The sequence below is a fragment of the Salvia splendens genome, chromosome 6, assembly GCF_004379255.2.
Source record: "Salvia splendens isolate huo1 chromosome 6, SspV2, whole genome shotgun sequence".
Classification (NCBI taxonomy): domain Eukaryota; kingdom Viridiplantae; phylum Streptophyta; class Magnoliopsida; order Lamiales; family Lamiaceae; genus Salvia; species Salvia splendens.
In genome coordinates, this window is record NC_056037.1 from 10112097 (window position 1) to 10136617 (window position 24521).

At 38.1% G+C, this 24521-nt stretch overlaps 3 protein-coding genes, 1 non-coding gene and 1 pseudogene across 6 annotated transcripts; 3 read left to right on the forward strand and 2 right to left on the reverse strand.

Annotated features, from left to right (window-relative positions):
- The first annotated feature begins 2031 nt into the window (after window positions 1–2031).
- Window positions 2032–6833, forward strand: LOC121808762 (annotated as a pseudogene).
- Window positions 6834–12528: 5695 nt separating this feature from the next.
- On the forward strand, window positions 12529–17699 carry LOC121807958 (ATP-dependent Clp protease ATP-binding subunit ClpA homolog CD4B, chloroplastic-like). The gene is made up of 10 exons (XM_042208294.1): window positions 12529–12774; window positions 13324–13907; window positions 14111–14226; window positions 14314–14436; window positions 14518–14703; window positions 15004–15219; window positions 15441–15658; window positions 15813–15888; window positions 15983–16072; window positions 16154–17699. Exons 2-10 carry the CDS (start codon window positions 13340–13342, stop codon window positions 17336–17338), a joined length of 2778 nt encoding a protein of 925 aa, XP_042064228.1. The 5' UTR covers window positions 12529–12774; window positions 13324–13339; the 3' UTR covers window positions 17339–17699.
- A 123-nt stretch (window positions 17700–17822) lies between these two features.
- On the forward strand, window positions 17823–17894 carry TRNAD-GUC. Its single transcript has one exon. It is a non-coding gene; the product is annotated as a tRNA-Asp (tRNA).
- Window positions 17895–18141: 247 nt separating this feature from the next.
- Window positions 18142–21979, reverse strand: LOC121806865 (acyl carrier protein 1, chloroplastic-like). 2 transcript variants are annotated; one of them, XM_042207032.1, is made up of 4 exons: window positions 20122–21979; window positions 19110–19199; window positions 18911–19033; window positions 18142–18451 (listed from the first exon to the last, which is right to left on the reverse strand). In XM_042207032.1, the coding sequence occupies exons 2-4, from the start codon at window positions 19197–19199 to the stop codon at window positions 18326–18328; spliced, it is 339 nt and encodes a 112-aa protein (XP_042062966.1). In that variant the 5' UTR covers window positions 20122–21979; the 3' UTR covers window positions 18142–18325. The 2 variants fall into 2 exon arrangements, with proteins under 2 accessions (XP_042062966.1, XP_042062965.1); XM_042207031.1 differs by lacking the exon at window positions 20122–21979 and adding an exon at window positions 19424–19645.
- On the reverse strand, window positions 20127–22708 carry LOC121806864. 2 transcript variants are annotated; one of them, XM_042207029.1, is made up of 3 exons: window positions 22639–22708; window positions 21975–22285; window positions 20127–20568 (listed from the first exon to the last, which is right to left on the reverse strand). In XM_042207029.1, the coding sequence occupies exons 1-3, from the start codon at window positions 22672–22674 to the stop codon at window positions 20127–20129; spliced, it is 789 nt and encodes a 262-aa protein (XP_042062963.1). In that variant the 5' UTR covers window positions 22675–22708. The 2 variants fall into 2 exon arrangements, with proteins under 2 accessions (XP_042062963.1, XP_042062964.1); XM_042207030.1 differs by lacking the exon at window positions 22639–22708 and having other exon boundaries at window positions 21975–22632.
- Window positions 22709–24521: the final 1813 nt, after the last annotated feature.

A 24521-nucleotide genomic window follows, 5' to 3' on the forward strand; every position in this document is an offset into this window, starting at 1 on the left:
ATCATGGAATGCTAATTGAGTTTAGCACGGAAAGTCTACAATCATTTATACCAATTAGCATGGAATGCTAATTGAGTTCACTTTCAATAATATTGATATCATTTGGATAATTATACAGTGCCAATTGGAAGGTTTAGATTATTCCACTACCAAGATTAATCAAATATTGGATGTATATTAAAATATTATTATATTATATGAAATTGGTATTTTTTTTTCAATCAGCATACAATAATGGGGAATGCCTTCTTGGGTAATTAGGAGGATCTGATGAGATGCGTAATCAATTTAAACATAAATAGAGAGTATAATTTTTTACATTACTAAAATAATCAACAACAAAATTCACTTATGGAAAGCTATTTTAAAATTTCGAAATTACCAAAATAATGATCATAATCATTTATAGGATTGTTTCCTAATTAATGGAATTGATTGGTACGTAATTAATGAGATTATTGATATGAATTGCTTAGTGAGATTAATGAGGTTATTTTGTTAAAATGTTTTTTTATTTTTATTTTGTAAACAGTGGATTTAAGGCGTAACTTAAATAAATTGCATAACACATATAAGTATGTTTAATGTGTTTTAATTTGCAAACTTTGTAATTTATTGAATAAATTATACATTTAATACATAAATTAACGATAAAATGTCCTTAATGCAACTGGAAAAGTATATTCCAAAATAAATGGATGTAGAATATTTTTTGTTTATAATTTTATAAAATTATTTCATAAATTCAAATAAGTATGGAAAAAATAAAATGGGTCGTGCATCGCACGGGAGTGGTACTAGTTATTATAAATGTTTGGTTCGACAAATATAAGAGTAAACAACTATCTACTATTCAAGTAAAACATCATGTCAGTACAAAATAGTAATAATAAAGTTCTCTTATAATTTATAAACAACTCCATCCTATCAATACGAGCAGACCAACTATCGTAAAATCCGAAAAAACTTTTAGTTAACGATAATTAAGAATGTCGTTAATCCATTACATACTCATATAATCAATTTTAAGACCATTAGCAGTGGGGCGCCCTAGAGCAAGCCACGTCATCAGTTTTATCCTCCTACCCCCACCTGCAGTGGGGCGCCATAAGGCGCGCTCTATGCATTTTTTTATTTGAATATTTAAATAACTACAAAAATTAGGAAAAAATTTCATTTCATTTATAAAAATTAATACATTACAATACGAATTAAAAAAAAATACGCAAACTCAGCTACGGTGGTTACGGGCCCACATTTTTTCAATCATGTCTTTCATGAGCTGAGCATGATCTTGTTGGTATGCGAGAGAGATAGAATCGTGAGAGATGAGCGAAATGAGAGAGACGATATGTTCGTATGAACAAGTGAATGAGAAACGAGGTTTAAATAGGAAAATAAAAAACGCGTGTCATCGTCCTCGACCATCGTCCGCCGATCCCACAGTGGGGCGGACGATGGCGCCGACGATAGGCCATCGTCTGCGCTATACGCCGCGGACGATCTATCGGGCATCTGCTTCGGGCGCGCCCGATGGCAGGCACCCACAATGGTGCCATCGTCCGCGCCCGAGGACGATGGACGCCATTGGACGTGCCATCGGGCGCCCCATTGTAGGTGCTCTAAATAATTTCTCGTAGATATTACTGCCCCAAATTTATCTCTCTCATCTTATATTCTGAGCAAAAGTGCTTCGTGGTTCAACACGATTTTGTCACACAAACTCATCCTCTGCACAAATAACAACCCTTATATTTTCAATATATTTTGTGCTAGTATCGATAAAGATTAGTTATTTGCCTATAAATTTCTATACTTTTTGATGAATTCTAATTACTTTAAACTTCAAATACAATTATTAAACTATTAATTTAATCTGTTTTTGCAGCGGATGAAAATTAAAACATATATTAGCTGGTTAACTACTACTGCTAGTAAGAGCATCTCCTAGGAAGAGGCTAAATGGAGAGGTAAAGAGAAATAATTACCATATTTACTTCTTCTTCATAAAATTTCATACTCCAAGGGAAAATGTATTTTGAGAAGGTATTTTTAACTCTTCTTGATAGAAAAGGTATAAAGTTAGTTATTTTATTTATTTTTTTAATTTACCTTCTTTCCTTGGAATCCATTACTTTTTAAGAAGGATAATAATCTTTTTGAAAAGCTAAATGAGAAATATATCTTATCAATATATCTTTTTCCCCTCGGAGATGCTCTAAAACGAGGACATAATCAGTGAGAATTAAAACGACATCGTATGATGCGTATAAAAATGTTAGAAAAATAATGAAGTATGGGTGGAAACATCACCCGTTACAACGCTCTAGTTGTCTTGAAGCCCATGACCAATCTCTCTCTCTCTAGTTTCTGTCCCATCAACTATTAGCTCACAGTATAGCTCCGCCCAATAGCTCACCTTTTGAGCTTCCTTGCTTCACGATATCCTTGCTTTTGTGTTAAATTCTCTAAATTCTGTTCCACGCCGACATGGTGAAGATTCAATCTAATTTATATAAGTGTAGACAACCCTCCCCTTAAAAGGCCTTATAAGGGGAGGGTTGTCCACACTTATATAGATTAGATTGGATCTTCACCAAGTCGATGTGAGACAGAATTTAGAGAATTTAACACGCCCCCTCACGTGTGTCCTGGAAAGGACATCGGTCTTCCACTCTTAGATAAGAAATAAGAGAAAACCATAATCGACTTGGGCCCACTCTAATACCATATTAGAAATAAGTCACTCACCACCTGTAAGGTAGATAAGAGAAAACCATCATCGACTTGGGCCCGCTCTGATATTATATTAGAAATGAGTCACTCACCCCTTAAAAGGCTAAGAGAAAACCATCATCTACTTTGGCTCGCTCTGATACCATATTAGAAATGGACCACTCATCTCTTAAAAGCCTTATAAGGGGGAGGTTATTCACACTTTAGATTAGATGGGATCTTGAACATATTTGAGGGATTGTCTCATGGGTTTCCTTTTTTTTTGTTAGCTTTTCCTAGTCAGAAATTTATTTAGCTCTCTGCTCATAGTTTGGGGGTTCTTGGTTGTAGGTGGAGGCATCCACTAATCAGAGCTCGGACCAGCAGATGCCAGTGTACAATCTTCCTTCTAAGATCCTTTTCCGAGTGGTTAATGTCCAGTTGAAGGTACTCTATAATTTGGTTTAAGTATTTGCGAGAGTTGTAATTTCAGCTATTGGATTTTCGGGGTTGTATAAATTGTTTTTGGGCTCTTGTGATTCATGTCTTACTGTGATCTTGTGCTTGGTTGGTGATCAGGCCGAAGCAGATACAGATGAAGTGTTTGCTCAGTTACATTGATGCCTGAAACTAATGTACATGCTATGATCTGTGTTGCATTATGTACATGCTATGATCTGTGTTGCATAATGTACATGCTATGTATTTCCATGTTTTAGTTAAATGTCCCGCGGGTTATTTTGTACTAAGTAGATTTTCTGTTGCAGCAAGATGAAAATGTAGAGAGGAAAGAACCACCTCCTCCTCCTGCGGCACACTTCCATGTCTTTTCTTTTTGTAAAACTCTTACTGCATCAGATACAAGCACTCATGGTGGATTCTCAGTGCTCAGACGTCATGCTGATGAATGTTTGCCACCACTGGTTAGGACGACGCCTCCTAAACTCTGTGAAGTTCACTTCCTGGGGATCTTTTTTACTGCTAGTTATAAGGTTTTGTCTTCTATGATAGGACATGTCATGGCAACCTCCAACCCAGGAGCTAGTGGCCAAAGATTTGCACGGACAAGAGTGGCGGTTCAGGCATATATTTCGTGGTACATATATTATCTACAAAACTAAGTTCACAGTTAAAACAAGATGGACAACTGAATGCAACCTGTACTATAAGTTCACAGATATAACTTTCACTTTAGACTGGAAAATGTTCACTTGTGTAGGGCAATTTGGTTCTGAAATGTCAGGTCAACCACGCAGGCACTTTCTTCAGAGTGGTTGGAGTGTCTTTGTTAGTTCAAAGAGGCTGGTTGCTCGGGATGCCTTCATATTTTTGAGGTTTGATGCTGCTCTAGATATTGCTGTATAATGATTTTACTAATATTCATAATCTAAAAATGAGCGCTGAACTTGCAGAGGAGAGGATGGAGAGCTACGTGCTGGAGTTAGGCGCGCCATGAGACAACAGGGTAATGTTCCATCATCTGTCATATCTAGCCACAGCATGCATCTTGGCGTCCTTGCAACAGCTTGGCATGCTATTCAAACTAATGCCATGTTCACTGTTTATTACAAGCCCAGGTATGTGACTTGATTCATGGTTGACTTGTGTCCCTTCTGTCTTGGTGAATTAGCCCATTCATGTCTCTGTTGTTTTAGAAGCAGCTGAGGGTTTTTGTCTTCTGTTAAAATTCTTGATATCTTGTCCCACATCGACTTGGTAACGATCTTAGCTCACCTATAAAAGTATGGATAACCATCCCCCTTATAAGGCCTTTTAAGGGGTGAGTGGCTCATTTCTAATATGTCTTGTTTTCCTTTTTAATGATAGGTTATCTTATCTATCTCATTCACCTTTGTCAAGTGTCGATTAAATGTTGAATTCTTGTGTGTGTGATCAGTATGGATGCTAACCCAATGTCCTTATGATGTCTGTTATATGTTACAGGACAAGCCCAGCTGAATTTATTGTTCCATATGATCAATACATGGACTCTATTAAAAAAAATTATTCAATAGAAATGAGATTTAAAATGAGATTCGAAGGTGAAGAAGCTCCAAAACAGAGGTAGGGGGCATCCTAGCATATCGTGACATCAACAAAGAATTCAATGAGCCTTGAGTGAAATTTTTATTCCAATGTTGATTACGTAGGTTTACTGGAACTATTGTTGATACTGAGGATGCAGATCCAAATAGGTGGAAAAATTCTAAATGGAGATGCCTTAAGGTATAGTATTATTTTCCCTCTAATGATGACTAGGATTCAAGACTCATGCTATCCCACTATTAATGTTTTCAACTCATCATTCTGGTAAGCTTATCGCATTTTTCCTGGTTAAGGTGCGGTGGGACGAAACTTCAGCAATTGTTCGACCTGAGAGAGTTTCGCCCTGGAAAATTGAACAAACACTTTCTCCTCCTGCATTGAATCCTGTTCCAGTGCCCAGACCAAAAAGGCCTCGATCAAGTGCCCTACCCTCATCTTCTGATTCCTCTGTGCTTACTAGGGAAGTTCTGTTTATTTCTGTTTTCTCTCTCCTGGAGGAACTGCTGTTAGAGCTGTATAATCTTATTATCAGCGGTTGAGTGTATCTCTTACCCAATCTACTGTGGTGCAATACAGGTCCTACAAAGTTGACTGCAGACCCTGCACCTGTTAACAATGGGTCCCCACTGGTCTTGCAAGGCGAAGAATCATTGACCTTGACAGGCACTTTCTCTGAGAATAATGAGTTGGGTTCCTCTGAAAAGTCATGTTTATGGAAGCCCTCACTGGAAGACGAGAAGATTGATTTTTCTGCTTCAAGAAGATACGGAGTAGATAATTGGTCGCCTTTAGGGCGCTCTGAGTCATCATTTACAGATCTGTTATCAGGATTTGGTTTGAAAACTAATGTGCCCCGTGATCTCAGTATGCCAATTGGCAATCAAGCAAATTCTAAGCGACAAACACTAGAGTGCGATGCAAAGTTTAGCTTAATGGGGAATATTTGGTCTTCTGATGCCTTCTGGTCGTTCACTTAATCTGATGGATTCTAGTATGAAGAATCATGTACAGGGCACTGAAGCTTCTTATCTAGATCGTGGAGGTGGTAGACATGGAGCCTTTGGAGACTTTTCCATGATTAGTGATCCTAGAGGTGACAATCAGGCATCAAACTGGTCAATGCCCCCAGCTGTTTCAACATGCCTTCAGATGAGGCCTTCTCAGCCAAGAGAGTTGATGCCAAAGCCTATATTTGCAGAGCAACATGGTGCTATGAAGCCAAAGGAAGGGAACTGCAAGCTCTTGGTATTCCCCTCATAAGTAAATCTTCATCATTGGAGCCACAAATGTCAAATAGAAATGTGCTAAACCCATCTGGTTTTACTCAAAATTCGGGCCATTTTCATTTCTCTGCATTTGAATTAGATCAGAGGCCAGATCAATCAAAGGGATTGAAAATGGGAGATCATGGAGTTTCTGCCAGTGATCAAGAGAATCAATTCCAATTCTTCCATCCTTCAGCAACAGAGAGAGAAACGATAGGTCATTCTGGTTCAACAAGGAGTTGCACCAAGGTTTTCATCTGGAGCTTGATGTTTTCTGTTTAGAGGAATGTTTATTTATTCCTTTCTCTTTTTCTGAAAGTCTTGTGATTTCAGGTTCAAAAGCAGGGGTCCGCCCTTGGTAGGTCTGTGGATCTGGCCAAATTCAACAACTATGATGAATTGATCTCTGAGTTGGACAATCTCTTCGAATTTAAGGGTGAACTCAAGGCTAGGAAAAAGAACTGGCTAGTTGTCTACACTGATGATGAGGATGACATGATGCTTGTAGGAGATGATCCTTGGGCGTAAGATATTACCTGGAACATGTCAAAGAATTTTAAATTTGTCTTTGGAATGCTGATTTCACTATAATTCCTTCTAATATCGTCGCATGCTCATATTTTCTGGTATCTCCTTGAAAACAGGGAATTTTGTTGCACGCAAGCTCTTAATCCTTACAAAAGAGGAACTGCTATTGATGAATTTCTCAATCTCTGTGTAAATAATGTAATTTGGAGAGCACTTAAATTTTAGCTGCTATGCTATTGCTATCTCACAGGTGTGTTCAAGCATGGCCTGGCTGTATAATCCATCTGACCATTGAATTTTGGGAACATTGAATGGTGTCCCTTCAGCATGACGACCAGATTGCTCTTATTATAAAGATACACCTAAGAAATTGCAATTTTGGATCCGTTTTGACATAATTGCTCTTACCGGATCACAAATCCGTCGCTAATCCGTCACTAACTGGGAGAAATTGATCCGTCACTAATCTATCACTAATCCGTCACTAACACGGTGCGGCCGTTGTGGTTGAGGGAATTCCACAGTAGGGTTTCGTGGCTAAGACGAGGAGGTTGTAGGAGGCGGCGCAACGGAAGAGCATGGCGGCGACGGTGTTCAGCTCGTCGGCGGACATGAGGCGGTTGGAGGAGGCGTTGAGGGCGGCGTAGTGGAGAAGCGTGTCGAAGACGGAGTTGGGGAGGCTGGATTTGGTCCCCAACTTGACCTCATCCTCCCAATCGTGATCCACCTGCGGTTCATTTCACTGCTTTCTCCTCAATTTTGATTGCCCTTTTTCGGCGTAGACTCACCTCTCTCAACAGAGAGAAACAACAAAACACCTCATATAAATAAATACACCCAAAATCCCTCTCTCTCCCTCTCTCTATCGGTCGTCGCAGCTTCGGCATATGGCTTTACATCTGTTGCTAAACCACATTCCTCAAACCTAACCTCACTTCCCTCTTCAATTTCAATGTCTACTGCTACTCTCACACTCCTCGTCGTGGCTCTTTGTGCCATTCTAACAAATAGCTTCACACGCGCCGCCGTTGGCCCCCGAGATCGAAGCCTTACTCTCCTTCTAGCAGAATCTGCACGATCCACGCGGCGCATTGGGCTGATGGGACGCCTCCACTCCCGCCACCCCCTGCGATTGGCGTGGCAATGGATGCTCCGCCGGCAGAGTCGTCGAGCTCCGCCTGCCGGCCTCCAGCTCAGCGGCATCCTCATCGACTTTCTTGCTGGTCTCTCCCAGCTCCAGAGGCTGAGGGATGAGATGGTGACGACGGTGGTGGGGGCGATGAGGGGGAATCGGGAGGCGGGGAGGGCGGCGGAGATGGTGGAGATGCGGGAGGAGGGATGAGGGGGGTTATTTTTTTATTTATAATATAAAAGTTTTTTATTTATAATAATAATTATGGATTAGTGATGGATCAGTTTCTCACAGTTAGTGACGGATTAGTGACGGGTTTGTGACTCGGTAATTAAAACCGTCAAAAATTTGACGGAACCGTCCAAAATGGACCAAATGTGATCTGATTTCAAATGTGAGGGACCGAATAATTCAAAAGATAATGTTTTGGACCAGAATAAAAAAAATGCAATATGTTAAGGACTAAATTTGGACTTTAGTCGGTGATTCATGTTTTTTAAAATCATGTAACCATTGTCTTGATCTTAGATACAAATGCAAGTTTATAATCAAATGCAAACTCGAAGTATTGTACAAACTCCAAACTATGACCTAGACTGTTAGAAAATGTCAATAAATTATAAAATAATATTAATAAAAAATGTCTACCCAATGTCAAAGGTTGGTGCTATATTGTCATTTTGTTGAAACTGTGTTGACGTTTTTTGTTGTTGTTATTTTGTCATCTGTTGACATTTTTTAACGGTCCAAATCATAATTTGGAGTTTGTATAGTATATAGAGTTTGCATTTTATTACCACCCGACTTAAGAATAAGGGAGCTCTAATTCAATAAGTGTGTTGATGCAAATTAGACGACTCTCCTATTTATAGGCTCAACCCACGATATGGGGCCTCCTGTTATCAATTCAGCTGGAGAAGTCACTGTCCTATTGTAAATGCTCTGAATAGATGCAAAGTTGTTAATTGCGAGTTTGCGACAATTATGAGTAGGTGCAAATTTGTTAATTCAGTCCGATATAGATTCATTTTATATAATTTGTTACCATTTTTCTTAGCTTACTCGTGTATATAGATCTTTGAACTTAAACTTGTTACGAACATATCAAACACAAGTTGACGACCATAGCTAAGAGAAAAAAAAAGGAAATAGATTACACAATTTTCATGCCTCTGTATAATTAATGATAATGACATTTACCATAGAACTTTTAAATAATTACGGCTCCAAAACCAACTTGTTAGGCCATTATGGTTTACAATAGAAACTTATTCTCACAAAATTATCTTGAAAATAATCTTGGTCAACATGTATGTTTCGATCACATTAAATGCAATTAGAATTTCCAAATTTGCACAATTTTATATAATCAATGATCATGACAATTATAGCATAGAGCTTTTAAATAATTGTGGCCCGAAATACCACTTCCTTGATCTTTTTCATTATAATCTTTTCGATTATAACTTAGTAAAAAATACATGTCATAAATTTCACACCTTCTATTATTTTTATAATCTTAATATAATAATACGAACTCCCAAAAATAAAATTCCCAAAATTCCTTGTTTCTAGTCCCCCGTCACAAGAAAAATGAAACATTTCTTTTGGGCATGAGATTTAATAAATTGATATTTAAATAGTTAAAATAGAGAGATGAAATTATGAGAGAGAGAAAAATAGAGAAGTAAAGAGAGAATAAAGTATGTAGAGAATAAGTACGAGATGATTTTTTTGCTAAAAGGGAAATGACTTACAGTTAATATCTTCTTTAGACTTGTGTTTGGGAAGAGTTATAGAGGTGATCCAGGATATGGAACGGATCCTTTCACGGATCTTCTTTCCAAAACTCTGCTTGTAATTGGAGGGTTTTTTATGGAGGATTACTCAGCCTCTCTGGAATGGCTGCAAAGCTTGATAAGAATTTTCATCACATGAATTCTTTTTGTCAAGAATTGATTGAAGAGCATATGAATCGGAATAGGCCTAAATCTATGGAAGGTGACTTCATCCATAGTTTGTTAGGGATTAAAGAAAATGGACCCTCTTCCTTTCCTCCTACTTTAAACCACATCAAAGTTGTACGTACTATTGGTAATGAATTTTATATTGAGATTAATTCTAGATACAATAATTTGAGTAACAATTGCTTAGGTGATTAATTACGAGTTTGTTTGCAGGATATGATAACCGGAAGCAGCGACACCGTAGCAAGTGCTATATAGTGTGGACAATGACGTCGACGGCGTTGATGAAGAAGCCTTTGGTGATGAAGAAGTTGCAAGAGGAGATAAGGCGGTTGGCCGGAAAGAAAGATATGATAGATAAACAAGTGCTATATAGTGTGGACAATGACGTCGACGGCGTTGATGAAGAAGCCTTTGGTGATGAAGAAGTTGCAAGAGGAGATAAGGCGGTTTGCCGGAAAGAAAGATATGATAGATAAACAAGTCATAGAGGAACTTCCATATTTGAGGACAGTTATAAAAGAGGCTTTGAGATTGTATCCACCAGCTCCACTTTCAGTGCCAAGAGAGACTACTAATAAGTGTAGTGTAAATGGTTATGAAATAGAAAGTGGAACTATGGTGTATATCTATGTTTGGGCTATCATAAAATTGCCAAAGCTATCATATAAAGTTTAGTATTTTAGATAGGCCTGCTTATTCGGCCGGTTCTGGTTCTACCCGGTTGCTAATTTTCATGAATCTTGGACCCGAAATCGGACGGTTCCGGTTCGGAACCGGAACTGATTTGTAATGTTAATTTTAATTTATATATAATAAGTAACGGTAAGTTATTTATTATTTGCCATAATTTTAATCTAACACCACCAGAATTAGCTTAGATTCAACAAAAATCACACCATCTCCACTAAGTAATAGTAGTATGAAGAAATTTGATCCTCCCATTAGCTCACGAGCTGCGGTCAACCCAAGCTAGCATTTATGTTAAGCAATATCCAAGTAGCAAAAGAATACATCCAGTAAAACTAAAGAATTAAAACCAACCTTGACAAATATTATTAAATAATTTACAATTAATTACTATACTTAAATTTTAGGAAAAAATTTCAGTTTTATAAAATTGAAAATCTAAAATTGATATATTATTTGGTTCCAGGTAAGAATCGGAACCGGAATTTTTAAAAACATTAGAACCGGTACCGGAACCGGCTCTCTGGTTCCCGGCTCCTCAATTACCTGGTCGGTTCCGATTCCGATTCTGATTCCGATTCCGATTCCGAGTACTTGAGAACCAAAGAACCGGTTAAGCAGTCCTAATTTTAGAGAGTAATCATCTCCGTAAATAAAGGATTCTAATAAAATGAATCTGCCGAGATAATATTTAGAAATATTATACTCACACAATGATATGAATAAGATTATTTTTTTTTACTTCTTAATAGCTCCTTCTTCAATTCAGAGTAAAAATCACACGGTACTATTTTCTGTTATCTATATGAGGAGGATAATCTACGGGTGCACAATAATATTCTCTATTGTATCAACAATTCATTCAAACAATATTTATAACTATAAGCATGATCGTATAGGCACATACAATCTTATTTTATTGTCAACCTTCACTTTCAAAGCATACATCTTTGATCGATTTAACTCAGAAACCCTAATAGTTCGGAATTCAAAAGCTTAGTCGAAAGCCCACGCTCTAGATACCAGTTTGTTATGACATAATAGATTGATTGTGTAATCGAGACAAACAGAAACGTAAATAGACACAAATTTACGTGGTTCACCTACGTCCACATGCAGAAAATGAGCACAGATATTATAACGGTTTCAGATTACAGAGTTTGGTGTCATATATCTATATATACACACACGAACGGGCTAAGCCCAATATGACAATTAAGCGAGACTCTTGTTTAGCTAGCGGAAAACTACGTAGATTCAAGATATACTAATAAAACCCTTACACACTATCAATAAACGCTCATTTATATATGTTGAACACGATAACATTAATTAATGCTTTAATCACAAAATCCAAAACATTAAATATTATATCATCTACTCCTTCCGTCCCTGAAATTTTGTCACATTTTTTCATTTTCGTCCGTCCCACAAAATTTATCACATTTCACTTTTTTTTACCATTTTTGGTAATAGACTCCACATTTCACTAACTTATTCTCACTCATATTTGATTATTCCCTCCGTTCCATGTTAATAGAGTCATTTTTCTATTTTTGGAAGTTCCAAATTAATTGAGTCATTTTTATTTTTGGCAAAAAGTAATTCTCCATTTTACTTTATTCTCTTTTCATCTCTCTTATTTTTTTACCATCCATTTAACACACTATTCTTAAACTCCGTGCCGAAAAAAAATGCCTCTATTAACAAGGAACGAAGGGAGTATAAAACTAATACTTTAAAGTAGGACTCACATTTTATCAGCTTTTTCAACCCAAACCCGTGCCCGGTCAAAGTGTGAAAAAATTTAGAGGGATTGACTTCTCTAGTTAATACATAAAACATCACTTTTTTAAGGGATTGTACATGACCAAAAGAATGAAGTATTGGAAAATAGGGGCAGAATAGGTAAATCAAGAAAATCCAACCTACCAAATAATCTCGTCCTGCCATAGCTGAAGTAGCTGAGTACACGCTTTAAAGGATTGTACATAGTTTACTATCGTACCCACTGCCTCTAGTAGTATACATGTTATCCATATACATGATAAATGAACTGAGGCCGTCAGATCGTATTGCTTTCGAATCAAACGGCTATACCAAGAATTTGGAGTGTGCTTGTGGAAATAGTACTATAAGCTAATGGTAGTAGCGTAGAAGAAAACGGTAACGTAAATTCCGTAAATAAGAAAATAAAATCAAAGAGGGGAGAGAGAGAGGCAATTATCGATTTATCATCCACATTTATCTATATATCTCTTGCATATCGGCATTTGAGCTCGTGGAAATCCGGCCGACTAAATTTAGGGTGGTTCTTCTTTTTCTCTCTTGAAAACGGAACGGACCCTTTTCCTACCTTTTTTTTTCATCAATCTCATCCTCTTTAATTGTTGGATTAGTGTATCTGCGATTGCTTTTTTCCTTCATTCCAGTGAGTTATTCTTCTTCTTCACCTGATTTACCGATGTGGGTTCCGGTTTAATTTTATGAGTTGTTGTGGTCTTCGATTAATTCGAGGTCTCGTTGAAAAAAACCTGGTCTTTCTCTCTGTTGCTTGCGAGCGGTGAAAGCTTGTAATTGAAATTCAGTGTTGCTTTGGTCAATTTATTGTATACAAATCAGAATTGATTTTTGGGATTTTGGTAGTATTGCTTACTATTAGCATGTATCTGTAATTAAATTATGCAAATTACTGCTGGTTGCTAAGATTTGAGCTTTCCACTCTTATTAAAATTCGGACGGTATCTTGATCTCATTTCAGCTGGTGGCAGACTTCAAGTATATTTTTTGTTTGTAGAGAAAGTTGATTTCATGTTAATTATTGTCTCTGGGATATGAACTGTGGAATTTGTTGATTGTAGGGATACATGTTTCTTGTATGTTTATTGCATAATGATCAATCGAGTGTTGGTACAGTGACTTTTCTAGCAATACTCTGCTTGAGAGACCTGTCTAACTGCTTTTGTTGATTTATACCCAGTCCTTTGGAGGTATACATGGCGCACGTTTTAGTTCAATCAACCAGGTTTCCATCTTCAGTTGGTTTGGTAAATAATGGGCAGTTTGAGGGATCAAGCAAAAACAGAAAGGCATCCACAATGCTCTGCTGTACAAAGTCGGCCCCTGTGAGAGTGAGGAGTTACTCAGGACTTCGAGGAGTTAATGCCTTGGACATGTTGGTGAGAAAACGTGGTCAGACACTCCAATCAAAGGTTGCCTCAGCCACCTTTGGCAAGCGAGGGAAGAAACAGCGAATGGTGCCACGGGCAATGTTTGAGCGCTTCACAGAAAAAGCAATTAAAGTCATTATGCTTGCACAGGAGGAGGCAAGACGGCTTGGCCATAACTTTGTTGGAACAGAACAGATTTTGCTGGGGCTTATTGGTGAGGGCACTGGTATTGCTGCAAAGGTGCTCAAGTCCATGGGTATCAATCTCAAGGATGCACGTGTGGAGGTTGAGAAAATAATTGGACGAGGTAGTGGATTTGTGGCAGTGGAGATCCCTTTCACGCCTCGTGCAAAGCGTGTCTTAGAACTCTCTTTGGAGGAAGCCCGTCAGCTTGGTAAGTTTGTTTTGCACGATTGTGTTTTTCTTCTTGCATTTTGTGTTCCTCACCTAATGGATACAACTATTCCTGCAACATTGACTATGTTCTTTTGTTTTTAAGATTTAGCCCTTTGATTATCGAAATGATGCAGTACATGTATTGGACCTGTTCACTGTGGGTCATCTATGTTTTCACGTTGGTGCTCCCTGTTAATTCAGGTCACAATTACATTGGATCGGAGCACTTGTTGTTGGGATTGCTGCGTGAGGGTGAAGGTGTGGCAGCTCGTGTCCTTGAGAATTTAGGTGCTGACCCTAGCAACATTAGAACTCAGGTAAGTATTTCTTCATTTTTTTTGTTTACTTCACAATTCACATTTTTTTTGTAATTTAGAAACTAAGTAAATTATTATGGTGATTAGGTTATCAGAATGGTGGGTGAAAGTGCTGAGGCTGTTGGAGCTGGTGTTGGGGGTGGGAGCTCGGGCAACAAGATGCCCACACTAGAGGAGTACGGTACTAATTTGACCAAGCTAGCAGAGGAGGTAATATTTTTCTTAAGTTCTATATCATATTAAAAATTTTTATTAATGAACTTCTATATCTAATCCTCATGATTATTTTAGGGTAAGCTAGATCCAGTTGTCGGAAGGCAGGATCAAATTGAGCGTGTGACTCAAATTCTGGGACGTCGCACTAAAAATAACCCCTGTCTCATCGGAGAACCAGGAGTTGGAAAAACAGCAATTGCTGAGGGTCTTGCTCAGAGAATTGCCACTGGGGATGTTCCAGAGACAATTGAGGGGAAGAAGGTTAGCTAGTGGACACTGTTACGATAAGAGTAGTACTTAAAATGTATATGCAGGTTGCTAATAGTTAATCTTGGAGGGACAAAGTACAAAAAGATGCAGATACTCAAATTTTGAATATATTAAATGGTGCATTTGATAATGAATAATGATGGAACATGAAAATAATTGGAGGGAAAATTTAGTTTATGTGCTGATACACGAATTTTCTCTCTCCTTTTTTTTCTGAATATTGGTGCTACTATTACTGGAACTGCAATTTTGAGGTTTATAATTTTGAGGTTTTTATTTGGTTTATATCAGGTTATTACTCTAGATATGGGTCTTCTTGTTGCTGGGACTAAGTATCGTGGTGAATTTGAAGAAAGATTGAAGAAGCTGATGGAGGAAATTAAGCAAAGTGATGAAATCATTCTCTTCATTGATGAGGTGCACACATTGATTGGAGCAGGAGCTGCAGAAGGAGCAATCGATGCTGCAAACATATTGAAGCCTGCTTTGGCTCGTGGTGAATTACAGGTAAGCTGGGATATAGATTGTTGTATTTGCTAGCTACTTTTTGCATAAGTCACTATGAAAGTTTCTGTAACATGCAGTGTTGAGATCGAATAATCCAGTGCTTATTAATGTGATGAAATGTCATCAACAAAATTGTGTTCATGTTTCTAAGATGTACTTCACTGTGGGGGTTTTTTTCGAGATGTATTTACTTACTAATGCCAACTATGATCTACTTGCAGTGTATAGGTGCCACTACACTTGATGAGTACCGGAAACACATTGAGAAGGATCCTGCGCTCGAAAGGAGGTTTCAACCTGTCAAGGTCCCTGAACCAACGGTAGATGAAACCATTCAGATTCTTAAAGGGCTTCGAGAGCGCTACGAGATCCACCACAAGCTTCGTTACACTGATGAATCTTTAGTTGCTGCAGCACAATTGTCCTATCAGTATATCAGGTATGGAGGTTTCAGTCTCATTATTTGTTAACGTTTCTCTCTTTCTTTTTTGTTTTTTTTCCCTTTTAAAATCTTTTTATCAGTAGCTCTTTTCAATTTTGGTATAGTTGGTTATATGAACACTCTGTACTTACAATCACTTTGCCTGTTCCAGTGATCGATTTTTGCCTGATAAGGCAATTGACTTGGTTGATGAAGCTGGTTCCCGAGTCCGACTTCGTCATGCACAGGTAGGCCCGTTCTTAGAGGTTTACTTGCTTTTTCTTGGTGTTATATGTTTTGGTGGTAATATATGGTGGTGATTTATCATTTTATCCTCTGCAGCTACCTGAAGAAGCTAGAGAGCTCGAGAGAGAACTCAGGCAGATCACTAAGGAGAAGAACGAGGCTGTCCGAGGTCAAGACTTTGAGAAGGTAAATTTAGATTTATGATTTATGGTGTATGTTCTATTTGTGCCTGGTTACCAAACTAAATAACGTCAAGCAAATTGTTAGGCTGGGGAGCTGCGTGATAGAGAAATGGATCTAAAGGCTCAGATATCGGCTCTCGTAGACAAAAACAAGGAGATGTCGAAGGCAGAGAGTGAGGCTGGGGATGGAGGTCCAGTAGTCACAGAGGTTGACATTCAACACATTGTTTCTTCTTGGACCGGCATCCCTGTAGAGAAGGTGTCCACTGACGAATCCGACCGACTCCTCAAGATGGAGGAGACCCTTCACACGAGGGTCATCGGGCAAGACGAAGCCGTCAAAGCCATTAGTCGTGCTATTCGCCGGGCCCGTGTTGGTCTCAAGAATCCAAACCGCCCTATTGCTAGCTTCATCTTCTCCGGTCCAACTGGTGTGGGTAAATCAGAACTGGCTAAAGCACTCGCTGCCTACTACTTTGGATCTGAAGAGGCCATGATCCGGCTCGATATGAGTGAGTTCATGGAGCGACACACTGTATCAAAGCTTATCGGTTCGCCTCCTGGTTATGTTGGCTACACTGAAGGTGGACAGCTAACAGAGGCCGTCCGGCGCCGCCCGTATACCGTTGTGCTCTTTGATGAAATTGAGAAGGCTCATCCTGATGTCTTCAACATGATGCTTCAAATTCTTGAAGATGGAAGGTTGACCGACAGCAAAGGTAGAACCGTGGACTTCAAAAACACGCTGCTCATAATGACTTCAAATGTTGGAAGCAGTGTAATTGAGAAGGGAGGCCGTCGTATAGGTTTTGATCTGGACTACGACGAGAAGGATAGCAGTTACAACCGGATCAAGAGTTTGGTGACGGAAGAGCTGAAACAATACTTCCGGCCAGAGTTCTTGAACAGGTTGGACGAGATGATTGTATTCCGGCAGCTCACCAAGCTTGAGGTGAAGGAGATTGCGGATATAATGCTGAAGGAGGTCTTCGAGAGGCTCAAAACCAAGGAAATAGAGCTTCAGGTGACAGAGAGATTCAGAGATAGGGTGGTGGACGAAGGATACAATCCGAGCTACGGAGCTAGGCCCCTCCGAAGAGCCATCATGAGACTCTTGGAGGATAGCATGGCTGAGAAGATGCTCGCACGTGAGATAAAGGAAGGCGATTCCGTTATTGTGGATGTGGATTCAGATGGGAACGTGATCGTTCTCAATGGGAGCAGTGGTACCCCTCCCGAACCGGCAGCGCCTGAGCCCATGGTAGTTTAGACTTGGCCTTTGAGTTATCGACTGTGGTGGTGTTGTCTGTATTGCGTTTGAATTTGTCCGCGAATGGTCATCCGGCGATGCAGTGGTCATCGTCCGTGAACAGCGGCCAGCACCAGCAGCTCTTTAGATTATTATATCAACTTCTCTGATGAACTGCATGAGAATTGTAGCCTTTTAGTAGGGATGAGTTGTGACTGTTGCAGAGTATATGTTGTTTCGGAATGGTGATTCGCTTGAGACATTGCTTCTCTCTGTTTGTTTCTTGCTGTCTGTATTAAACTGTTGATCGGTAGTAGCATAAAACTTATTCATCAGCATTTTGCAGAGTCAAGATGTAATAACAATTTTGTTTTTTGTAGTATGTCATTGTCATTGAAAGTCATTTTTGAGTTACTACTTATATGGGAACACCAACCAAAATGAAACACCTAGTACTTGATTTTAACCTAATAATTATGTATCCTGCTTACTACAAAACAACTAAGTCGTTGTAGTATAGTGGTAAGTATTCCCGCCTGTCACGCGGGTGACCCGGGTTCGATCCCCGGCAACGGCGTATTTTTTTTATTTTTTATTTTAAATTTTTGATTGATTTTAAATCAATTAGCGCCAGTAGGACCCTACATAGTAATTGGAACTTTACCGAAAGCAATTGAATTTGAATAATTTAATCAAATCAAAACATCATAGAAGATGCAACTTGAATCAAATAAATTCAGTGCAAAGACTACAATTAGACAGTGTTGGAATTGGAATAATCCAAAGCCCAAACTCATGTAACCTTTGAATCCCGATTTCACCCATTTCACAAAATTAGTAGATATATTAGAAATTCGAATGGAGCTTTCATGTCCTCATGGATCTGGACTACTACAACATAGAATATACCAAAATTCAAACTAGAATTATTTTTCTCCCCCTCCCTCGCCAAATCCCAATCTCAAAGATTGTATCTCAAAAGAAAAAAAATCCCACAAAATGAAGGTATCAAGATTTGTTGGCAACAAGCTGTTCAATGAGATCAGCAGCTTCCTGGATGCATGATATGTTGTCTTGGTTATCCTCTTGGACTGTAATGTCAAACTCTTCTTCCAGCCCCATTACTATTTCCACCTGCACATCATAATCACACATTCAAAATCAGATACTACTCAATATTCCATTCTGTTTCCAAATCCACGACAAGGCGGCAAGCCAGCTTTTTCGGATTTGTAGGCAATCAGAAATCTAGAAATAGGCGAATGACTTTATTCATTCACACGGTCTGTTTCCAACATGATCTCAAAGTACATGAAAAAGTGGGTATGTCCTATATCTGGAACTTGGAAGGCAAATCCATTTGTTATTGTCAGAAGTATGAGAGACTATGTGAAATGTAAGCTCGTTTTTTTCAAATCTACTCAGTAAATTCATCTTATTTTCCAAATCTAGGAAGAGCATATTTTTTGGTCAGTTCTACATTTTGAAATCGAAGTTACACTGTTCTGTACTAATGATCATTATCGAAAGCATGAGACATTTATTAAAAAAGGGAGCAGAAGTAAGTGAAAGAGAATGGTGAGGGTTGGTTACAGTGTCAAGGGAGTCAGCTCCAAGATCTGTAAAAGTAGTCTGAGGGGTGATTTCCTTGTCAGCAGGCAGTGCAAGCTGCTTCCTCACTATTTCACACACTTTGTCCACTGTTTCTTTCTTTGCCTGCACCATAAACATATCTCAGCATGAGAGAGGGGGGAGGCGAGATGGGGAGATGTAAGGATGTATGGGTTCTTACAGCACAAGTAATTTGGAAGCGGGAAGTAGTTAGACGAGATGTACTCCTCCAACCAACTGTCGCCAATCTTAAACTCTTGCACGGCATCATCTGCCATTATGTTATTACATCACATTCTATACATAATTAAACATACATTCCAGATCTGCTTCGTAATTATTATCTTAGTCTTGATCCAGCGTGTGAAATAATGGATTCATAAAAGAAAGAATGCAAAAACAGACTCTAGCTACTGGAAGTTTTCCAAAATTGAACATGGAAATGCTATTATAAAAGCTAAAATCGTACTAACAAGAATATAGAAACTTTTTGACCTGGTTGGGCAGTCGAACTGCACAAAGAAAATTGGTAGAAACAGAAGGCATAGTTGAGTAGAGACGATGAAGCAAGCAAAGCAGAAAGTGGAAACTCAAATTTGGTAATTAATCGAGGTGTGAAAAAAGAGTGGTGAATATTCAGTCTTATCAACTGCATATATATCCTCTAATTTGTTGTTTTCTGCAATCACCTTTGGATTAGTAGGGCCCTTTTTTCTGACTAGTTGGCAAACTATCCAACAATTTTGTTTGCTTTTCACAAAATCGGATGCATTAGTCGGTCAAACTCAAAAGGTTGGATTTGTTAAACGATGGTGCGACTCAGAAAGATGGATAAATGAATACTACTGTATTGCCCAATTTCAAAGATTAGATGCGCTACTTAATCAATGCCCAATTTGAATTTTGTAGCACACTATTATTCTTTAGCTCTAGAACAGTTTTGAGTATATAATCGACATGAACGTTTCGTGTTTTTTATTTTTTATTTTTTTTATTTTGCGCCTAAATATACAAACGGCAATGGTTCAAGCTTTAAAGACTTCATCTTGAAATGAAACCTCCAATATAACTGTTGTTCCAAGTCTAAATACACCGCATAATTTACATAATTTTGAATTTCAACGAGCTAAAACGAAACTTGAGAAAATGAGTAACAGAAGCAAGAAATTAAGAGATAAAGATAAACAACTCACAAATTCTAGTCCAGCCAATTTGAAATAATCCGCTCCAGTAAATGCACAACCTTCTCTGAAACACAAGTATCCCCATCACTCCCTGAAGTACAACTCCCCAATGCAGCATTGAGCTCCAAAGCTTCCCTAACCCTCGCCTCCCTCAACAAACCCCTGTAAACACAAACCCTAATTTCATCCCCAATTACCAATTTTTCACATGCCATCACGACTCTTAAAACACGGAGACTGTCCAACATCATCCCATTCCTGCAAAATCCATTAACCAAACCAGCGTAGAGTTCCAGGTCCGCCGCCACACCTCCGGGAAAATCGGGCCGCGCCACCCACTGGAAAATCTTAACGGCCATCTTCGGCCGACCGTTCTCGAAGAGTGAGGCGAGGATCATTTTCACGACGGGGATTAGAACTGAGGGATCCGATGCGTTAGGGTTGAATTTGAGGGAGTTGTGTCAAATTTTGATTACGGTGAAAATCAGAGATGAAACATGAAGAACAAGAGGGGAAAAGAAGATGTTGCTGCCATTGATGGAGAACATTTACAGAGATGGAGAGAACCGAAATTTCACTATGGACTACATTTTATCAAGTTGTGTTTACAATGAACCATGGAAGGCCTATATATAGCTAATCAACTAACCGACTAACCGCCTTCCTAACTAATTCATAACTGCTAGTCCACGTCATACTTCGAGCTGTCATCTTCGAGCTGTTGCTTCCTGTTGCACACTTGCTGCACTTGCACCTACTCTAATAGCCCCCTCAAGATGGAAGCAACAATTGCTACCATCTTGACAACAAACATCAAACTACATGAGAAACATAAAAAAAAAATATGCATCAAACTACAAAACTAATTCACTCAAATTCCACGCATGGTTGAGCAAGGTGGTCCAGCAATTGATCAAGCAAGTAGCAGCTTGTATGTGATCAATCGAGCAGAAGCGTCCTTTATCAAGCATTGATTTAGATCAAGCGAGTAACAGCTCCATCTTGAGCATCCAACTGATCAAGCAAGTGACAACTCCATCTTGAGCATCCAACTAATCACGCAAGTGATGCAGACAGACATTTCATCAAAAGTTTGAAACAGATAGAGAGAATCATGACAATATTTCACAACACCAACAGATAAAAAAAATGAAAAAGAGGAGAACAGACTTGATTAGAAAAGAAAATCGAAATAGAGATGGAGAAGACAATCTTAGAAATAGAAACAGAGGATTCATCCGACGATTTCATCGGTGAGAATTGAAAAAAAAATGAAAAAAAACAGAGAATCATCCGAGTTGAGAGAGAACAGATATTGAGATTGATATTTCGGATTCATAGAATCCTATTTCAATCCTTGAGAATAGAGAAAACCGAAAACTATCGATGAAATTAGAGAAACCGAAATCTATCGGTGAAATCAGAGAAACCAAAAAAAAAAAAAACTGAAGAACTCCGTCGATGCGGCGGAGAATCGAACCGATTAAAAAAAGAAAAAAAAGAGGTATAGATCGAGAATCAGAGTGATATGCTGAAGATTTTGCTCTGATACCATGTCAAATTTTGATCACGGTGAAAATCAGAGATGAAACATGAAGAACAAGAGGGGAAAAGAAGATGTTGCTGCCATTGATGGAGAACATTTACAGAGATGGAGAGAACCGAAATTTCACTATGGACTACATTTTGTCAAGTTGTGTTTACAATGAACCATGGAAGGCCTATATATAGCTAATCAACTAACCGACTAACCGCCTTCCTAACTAATTCATAACGGCTAGTCCACGTCATACTTCGATCTGTCATCTTCGAGCTGTTGCTTCCTGTTGCACACTTGCTGCACTTGCACCTACTCTAATAAGTTGAGCAGGTGCATTGGGTAGGTGAGATCGGGTTGGGAAGCGAGGCGGCTGATGAGAGAGGAGACAGGGAGTGAAGCGAGAGGAGGTCTGGCGGTGGAGAGGGCCGCGGAGATGAGATCGGTAGCTTCTTTGAGGTGGTTTGAGTCGCATAGGCGGCGGATTACGGCGTTGATTTGGTTAACTTCTTCCTCGGTTAGGGCGTTGGTCGTTATTGTAGACGTCTTCAATTGTCTGGATGAAGAGTATGGAGAGAGATTGAGGGATGAGCTTCGGTGGAAGAAGCGGAGCTTCTCCGCCGCAGATCGCATGGCGGCGGGTAGGAAAATAGAGTGCGTAGAGAATTCAAAGTTAGTAGTGATAATGGGTAAATAATAAATATTCGTAAGCTAGTTAAACATTGATCCTATTTTTAAATGTTACCGCAAAATATTTTTGTGACACGAAAACCTATTAAAATGAAAAAATATAAAAAAATGTACATATTGTAGGAGTATTAACTAGCATGCATATACCTCAAAAAACCAGTACTAGCACAATTCGTTTTTAAATTGCCTCTAATTATAAGATTGCGAGCATCAACCAAATAAGAATTACAGTAGTAATCGTAGTACTAATACATTACAAAACACATGCCATACAAAAATTCAATATTTTTCTACATACCAAAAAATATCAATTTAAAAGCTTTCCGTTCGCGCATTTGATGGTTACTACTATTAGTTATGCAAATTGGGTTTAAAATAGCCATGTAATGTAGTGTATTAAATAAACATTGATTAAAAGAAAGTGACGATCATAATATCCTGTTTCGGAATATCTTTAAGTTGCTATGACATTTAAAATTACTTTGAGAATGGACCCAATCAACTAGAAAAGCAATATCAACCTCTCCAAAGAATAAGTTCGAATATCTAAATACGTACTCCATAATACTACTTCTTATACGATACTATTATATATCAATTATTTCTTGATATTTTTGTATTATTGCATTTGTCTAGTTTTGTTTAAAAGTCATTCAATCACGCAAGCATGTACGTCAGAATATGTGCGTCACCAATATTCCAAAATTACTGTGACAAAAAAAGAAATACTCTCGTTTGTACTGATACTTGTGGGGCAGTCAAGATTATCTCTTTCAAAACATTTCATCGCAAAATTATACTAGTAGAAAACAAAAACAAAATCGGTGGAGCAATTTTTTCGTACCAAAATTATTACATTTTGATCACTTTGTCTAGAATGTAAATTTTTTATCTTTGAAAATCTATATAGAGGAGGAGAGAAGAAACTAAAATATGAGTTGTTCTAACGTTTAAACTTCATTTTCTCTAAATAATTTCTAAAATAACTAACGTCAATAACAATTCAGGTTATTTGAATCGAAGGTATAAAGCAAAATAAATAGTAGTACTAAAAGTAAATTAAGTAAAAATGTTGCTCATATAACATATTTAGCATAACATCACTTATTTGTTATGCATTAATATTTTATTACTAGTATAAAAGATAAATGACAATTAATATCTATCGAGTCGATTAATCCAACAAAGATTGGTTGATGGAGGGATAAGTGGTCCAACATAGTTTTGCCGGCTTCAAGAACACAACAACAAGGGAGAGATATATAGTTTGTGACAAAATTCCATTGTTTTATGCTTTGGTGGCCTAAGTAGCTAGCAAATAGGATACATCTATCAACAACAAGGCCACCTATATAGAATAACTATATTGCATTACACTTATTCCTTTATTCATATATTCTTGTGTTTCATAATCATATCCTAATACATTAAGGTGACGTTCGATTGCCATGACTACTATCATGAGACTATCCATCTAGAATTAAGTTGTGGGATTATTTTAGTTGGAGGGGGAGGCTATGACTAATTATCATGAGACTATCCATCTAGGATTAAGTTGAAGTGTTCAATCTTATGAACCAAACATGATATATATTTAATTATGAGATTTAATCTTGCCAACCGAAAACCCCCTAAGTTTATGCATTGTTCTAACTAACACCCCCCACCCCAAGACTTTGCATTTTGGGTCCGGCATGAGTTGGCTTTAAAGTGTGATAAAGTTGTGGTTTCATAGAAATTGGACTCATGTGTCATAAATTCAGTTTCCTAGCCCCACTCTTAGTGATCCTACACACATTTGTTGGAATCTAACATTAATTTCCATCCAAATGTATATCGGTTCAAAGAACACTGAACAAATACATAGATGTAAAATATATTTGTGATGACGTGGAAAATGGACTTCCACAAGCAGTTCTACTTGATATTTTTGAAAATTCATATCAAGGCTTTAAAAATACTTGTGTAATGAAAAATAATTTTCCTCCAAAATTATATTGGTGTGATATAAACTAGTACATCACCAACTCAGATGAAATATAGTATATTAACTATAATGAAAGTTCAAAAATCTCATTAACAGTAAATTCACATGCAATGAAGATAAAGATTGCTTACCAAATTTTAGGGATTTTGGAGTATCTCTATTTTCCATCACGAATCCTAATCGGATTCCATGGAG